Source organism: Rattus rattus, chromosome 5, assembly GCF_011064425.1.
Source record: "Rattus rattus isolate New Zealand chromosome 5, Rrattus_CSIRO_v1, whole genome shotgun sequence".
NCBI lineage: Eukaryota > Metazoa > Chordata > Mammalia > Rodentia > Muridae > Rattus > Rattus rattus.
In genome coordinates this window covers 98587646-98593632 of record NC_046158.1, presented here as the reverse complement: position 1 = coordinate 98593632, position 5987 = coordinate 98587646, and the positions used below count along the sequence as shown (strand labels likewise).

Genomic DNA, 5987 nt, shown 5'->3' with positions numbered 1-5987 from the left:
GCACGATGTGGTTGCTGGGATTTGAACTCAGGACCTCTGGAAGAGCAGTCAGTGCTCTTAACCACTGAGCCATCTCTCCAGCCCATGTCTATATTGATTGGGTTGCCCACCTTCTCGGCTTGGGACCTCACATGTTAGGTGTGTGTTGAGCTACACCTAACCTGCTGCAGCATGGTCTTCTAAGCTGAGGACATTCATGACAGCCAAGGATGGGCCTTACCAAAGGACAGCAGAAGAGGAGAGGAGACAGCTCTAGTTAGCAAATACAGAAAAACATGGCCAGTGAATCCTGTGAGGAGCCTAACACCACTTCTTCATGAAAGGCTTCTTGCCTCTGACCTGGCCTGCTCTCTTTGATCCCATCCACTCTGTGATGACAGAGTCCTGGCGACCACTCAGTCTAAATGCCCACATTTTCCTCGAGACTCTAGACTCTGCAACAGTGTAAGTGTTGGTCTCTTGTTCACAATACTTTTCCTAGTAACTTGCCCGCTATGTGAAGCTAGGGGACCTGCAATAACTCTTTCTGTTTCTTTGCTGTAATTACTTTTTTCTCTCTCCCCCTTTTATATTTATTTACTGATTGGGTGGCAGTGTCAGAGATTACACACGGGGCTCCTGACATGCAGAGCAGAACTCTACCACTAAGCTGTACTCCTGGCCCCAGACTGTTTTGTGACTAGAGTCATGCTGGAGGCATGATCAGAGAAGGGAGCCAGGGAAACTCAGTTTTCCCTCTGCTGAATCCCCGTTAGTGAACTGGGCTAGTGAGTAGGGTTTCATCCAGGCCCTGTCACATGCTGAGTCTGTTGCTGGGTTCTGGGTTTATGCAGTGAGCTACACAGGCAAAAATTCTTCTAATCTCAACATTATGTTCCAAAAAGTAGTCTTTGCCCCTCTCCTCTTTCCCTGGCTTCTGTGTTTCAGAAATCCATGGTCACTGGCAAATGACCAACAAAACAAAAAGAACAGCATCTCATGATTTTAGCCTGAGAAATGGAAGAAGTCTCAATACAGTTAAGAAGAGCATAAGCTCTGGAACTGATTCTGGGGAAGGCACCGCCATTTTTAAGATGAATTTGGGAGCTAGCTACTTTCATGAACAGCAGAAAGAAAGTGAGAGAGAACCAGCCCTGCCTGCTCTCTCTTAGACTTGACCCTGTCTTCTCTTTTTTACATTTGCAGCCAGAGCCTAGGCCCCTGCCAGGATCCTTCTGCCTGTGTCCGTGTGCCCAGCTGTGCTTGGGGAGGTGCTGAGTGGGAGGACTTCTCTGAGGCAAACTCCAGCCGGCTACAAGACCAGTAAGCTACTCACCGGAGGTCTCTTCCAGACGAACTGGATGGGGAACTTCTGGCTGTAAAAGAGAGAGGTCTCATCCGGTGGGAACTCGGGATCCAGATAAAGAACTTTCTTCTCTAGGCACTTCTTGTGGAGCTGCTCGAATGTCTTCTCTTTCACACCAATGATCGGAAAATTGCGGCTGATGATGGCTGAATAGATGCCGCCCGGGTGTCCACCTCCAGCCTCAGTGGTCTTGCCTTGAGCTGGGTGAGGAACTGGCCCTGGGGACCTGGGCTCAGCTCCTGTCCTTGGGGCCACAGTTGGACTAATAACGGTCGGCATGGCAGGCAACTTTGGAAGGAAGACGTTTTTAAAGAAAACAAGATTCAGCTACCTTCAAGGAAAGGAATCGATTACAAAGTGGAAGTTGAAGTGATTCTGTCATCTGAGGAAAAAAAATGGCTACAGTCTCTTCAAAGTTTAAATCCTATCAGAAAATTGGCTGGCTTCTGACCAGCTTAATAGGTGAACTATGACCCTAGAGCAATAGGTATTCCTGAGGAAGAGGCAATAAAGGATTTAGACGCAGCTTCTACCTGGGGGTGCCTCCCAGCAGCAGGCTTGCCAGAGGAGAAAAAGAGAATGAGGGTTGTGTTTCAGTGGCCTGAAGAAGCTTAAGCCAGGAAAACTAAAAATAGATGTGAAGTGAGATCGTGAACATGAAAGCAAGAGGCCAGTGCGTGGCTAGACTGAGTGGTAGGGAAGGACCTAGCTGGAGATATTTCTGAATTGACATTAAGGAACTTGGCTTGTCAAGAAGTGAGAGTATCTGAGACAAGTGAACGACAGAAATCAGCAACTTGTGTTAAGGACTAGGCAGCCATACAGGCTACTGGAGCACCAGCCGCTGGATACATGGAAAAGAGTATTTTAGAGTCAGTATCTTTTCTAGAATATTCTGGAGTCAGCTTTCAGCCCAAGTGGGTAGAAAATGCCACTCAGCAGAATTTCCAGCCAAGGAAATCTCTCTCTTCTTGCCCACTGGACACAGTGAGATCAAGTCTATTACACAATGTATATCCCAGTAGATTCTGTGCTAGATTATTTAGCTGCACCACATTAGCGTCTAGACAGAACTGGAAATAGAGCCAGGTTAATGTCAAGTCCTAAGATGTCATGCCTAGTGAGGACTCAGCTTCAGGGCTTTTAAGTGGGAATCAAAGTGGCCTGGGCGAGGGAGTTGATTGCCTGGCTTCTACCTGTATTTGTTTGTTTTGTTTTGTTTTACCATGGTAGTTGCTCTCTGGGTCATAATGAAATGGTTATATCTGACATATGACAGAGTAGAGGCTTGTCCTAGCTTGCAGCTGTGCCTGTTCCTAAGTGACCAGCCCTATAGATCCAAGTTTAGAAGAGAGGAAAGGGTAGGAGGTGACAACTGTGGTGGGGGGCATAGGGCAGGAGAGATGGCTCAGTGGTAGCACTTGCCATTTACAAGTGAGGATCTGAGCTCCCACATAAAACTAGTGCAGTAACATGTCTGCCATCCAGTGTATCCCCAGTGGGATGAGAGGCACAGGCAGAGAAGCCATAGAAGCATCGGCAGGTTGTCAGCCCACACAGCAAAAAATGACAAAAAGACTATGTCTCACTGTGTCACAAATAAGGTGGAAGGCAAGGACCAACACCCCAGATTGTCCTCCTCTGTGTGGCATGGCACGCCCATGTGTTCATGTTCATGTCCATCTCACCCACACAAACACGTACACACACACACACACACACACACACACACACACACACAGAGAGAGAGAGAGAGAGAGAGAGAGAGAGAGAGAGAGAGAGAGAGAGAGAGACACAATCAAAGGGAACATGGCCTCATGATTCTTGGCAGTATAGCTTGAAGGAACCCTATGTCTCAGCTATTGGAACTATCAATTTATTTCCTGTCCCTCCAAGAGAATGCTCAAGGTATCAGTCAGTACTAATGAAGGAGAAGAGAGCTGAGCAGCCTTGGATGGCTGACTGTCCAAGATCAAAGTCTAGAAAATGCTCAGGTATCAGTACTCATGAAGGAGAAGAGAGCTGAGTCTCAAATGGCTGACTGTCCAGGATCAAAGTCTAGAAAATGCTCAGGTATCAGTACTCATGAAGGAGAAGAGAGCTGAGCAGCCTCGGATGGCTGACTGTCCAGGATCAAAGTCTAGAAAATGCTCAGGTATCAGTACTCATGAAGGAGAAGAGAGCTGAGCAGCCTCGGATGGCTGACTGTCCAGGATCAAAGTCTAGAAAATGCTCAGGTATCAGTACTCATGAAGGAGAAGAGAGCTGAGCAGCCTCGGATGGCTGACTGTCCAGGATCAAAGTCTAGAAAATGCTCAGGTATCAGTACTCATGAAGGAGAAGAGAGCTGAGCAGCCTCAGATGGCTGACTGTCCAGGATCAAAGTCTAGAAAATGCTCAGGTATCAGTACTCATGAAGGAGAAGAGAGCTGAGCAGCCTCGGATGGCTGACTGTCCAGGATCAAAGTCTAGGTTGTCTAGATGGCTGTGACTGTGCAGCTTTAGCCTTTACCTTCCTTTGAACCGGTCTTTTCTCATGTAAAGTGGGTATGACAGTCATTCTGTTGTTGGGTTGGCGTAGGATTAAACAAGTTAACTCATGTAATGCAGTTAAAATGTTGTTAGGGTTTTTTAAGCACTCAGCAAGTGGTTATGAAGAGGACTGAATTTAATATTCCTTTGGGGTTAGGTTGGATTGAATGATGTCAATTGGCTATCTATCACTATAACAAGTGAATGAGATAACCAATACATATAAACAAAAGGGCTATGATAAAACACCATGACCAAAGGCAACTTATAGAAGAGTTTATTTTGGTTCATGTTCCACAGGGAGAGTCCATGACAGCAAGGGGAACATCACAGCAGGGGCTGAAGCAGGAAGCAGAGAGAGATCACATCTCAATAGCTCACAGGAAGCAGAGCAAGCAAATAGCAAATTGAATGAGGCTATAACTGATCAAAGCCTGCCATCAATGACATACTTCCTCTAGCAAAGATGTGCCTCCTAAAAGTTCCATAACCCCCGCAAACAGTGCCACCAACTGGGGACCAACTGTTCAAACGTATGAACCTATAGGGGCAGGTGCTTTCATACCAACTACCACAGTGGTATAACATATATGAGAGAAATGTAACATGATCTTAAGGAACATACACTCTAGTAGGGAAATACACAGTCCTGCTTGAAATATTAAGGAACATCCCTGAGAATGCAAAGTAGGGCACAATTATTTTGTGGGGCAGCATTTCAGACAAAGGTAAAATCACTGCCAGTGGGCACTGGGAGGTTGGGGGTGTCAGGTTAGAACTTTTCACGGAAAAGTAGGACTTGGGTTGGGTCTGGAAGGATTGTAAGATCCGTACAGGTGGAGGCAAGAGACACTCAGTGACCAAGGAAAGAGGTTGCAGTATGGTGACAGTTGCCAAGTAGGTAGTAAGTGTAGAGAGAGGCTCGGATGCTGAGGAACCAAGACCACCCCAACAACTGCTGCAGCAGACAGCAGGGAGTCTCTAGGCTCTCCAGAGCCAGGAACATCTCAGCACACTGGTGCGTTACAATATTTAGCCCATGCCAAGCCATATTGGAACCTAATGCAAAAGGAAGAGTCAATAATACTGAGGTGGCGTTGTTTTTTTTTTTCTTTTTTCTTTTTTTCTGGAGCTGGGGACTGAACCCAGGGCCTTGCGCTTCCTAGGCAAGTGCTCTACCACTGAGCCAAATCCCCAACCCCGAGGTGGCGTTGTTTAAAACCTATTGTTAAGCCTGTGTGGGTTTTTGCATTCATTTTGATTTTTAAAGACAGTGTATTGAAATATTACTTATTTTGGTTATTGGTCGTGCCTAAGACAACTGCCAATCACTTGTGCTATTCTAGGCCCAGGCCTGTGCTCTATTTTTGAAGTTCACCTGTGGGATGTGGGTATTTATTTCATTTTTTACTAATTATAGCTTATTATATTCACTTTATAAATATTCTTCAGTTAGTAGATAGTATTTAATAAAGTATAATTAAAAGGTATAAATCTGACTTTGAAAATTGATTTGGTAGTTTTGAATCTAAGAAGTGTGAAAGAGGATCTTATCCTTGTGTTCCGGAGTCACTCTCAGGGGAGAAGACCTTTCCACAGCTCTGCCCATGCAGTGTCTGTGGCAGTGGCTGCCACACCCACAAAGCTGCTGACAGAAGGTAACCCTCAGAGTACCAGGCACTGCTATCTACTTGGATATTGGGTTGGGCAACTCTGCTGCTGCTGTAACAGCCAGAATGTGCTATACAGCACTCTGTGTGCTGTACAGCCTGAAGCAAGCCCCACAATCGGGCCTCTTGAGTAGCCCTGCTCCAAGTCAGGCCACTCATTGAGCTCTTTCAATGTCTCAGGGAATTGCGGGGCTGTGGGGAGGGCAGTGTTTGTGCAGAGGGTCAACAATACATCTTTAAATGTAAAATCTGAAATCTTATTTTTGATTTTTTTTGAGACAAGGTCTTGCAATATAGCTTAGGCTGGTCTTGAACTCACGATCCTTCTGCTTCAGCTTTCTGAGTGCTGGGATTACAGGAGTGGGCTACTGCACCTGGCTAAAATCTTTAAGCCTGAAATTTACTGGTCATCAGTACACTAGAGATAAGAGACATGTCAT

At 45.9% G+C, this 5987-nt stretch overlaps 1 protein-coding gene across 3 annotated transcripts in view; it reads right to left on the bottom strand.

Moving 5' to 3' along the window:
- Capn3 (calpain 3) overlaps positions 1-1925 on the bottom strand; it is a 51183-nt gene extending 49258 nt beyond the window's left edge. For 2 of the 3 annotated variants that reach the window (XM_032904007.1, XM_032904011.1), the window contains exon 1: positions 1316-1624. In XM_032904007.1, the coding sequence (XP_032759898.1) occupies positions 1316-1624 (309 nt within the window). Of the gene's footprint in view, positions 1-1315 lie in introns of all 3 variants that reach the window. The other variant, XM_032904006.1, reaches the window with a different exon arrangement.
- Between the last annotated feature and the right edge of the window lie 4062 nt (positions 1926-5987).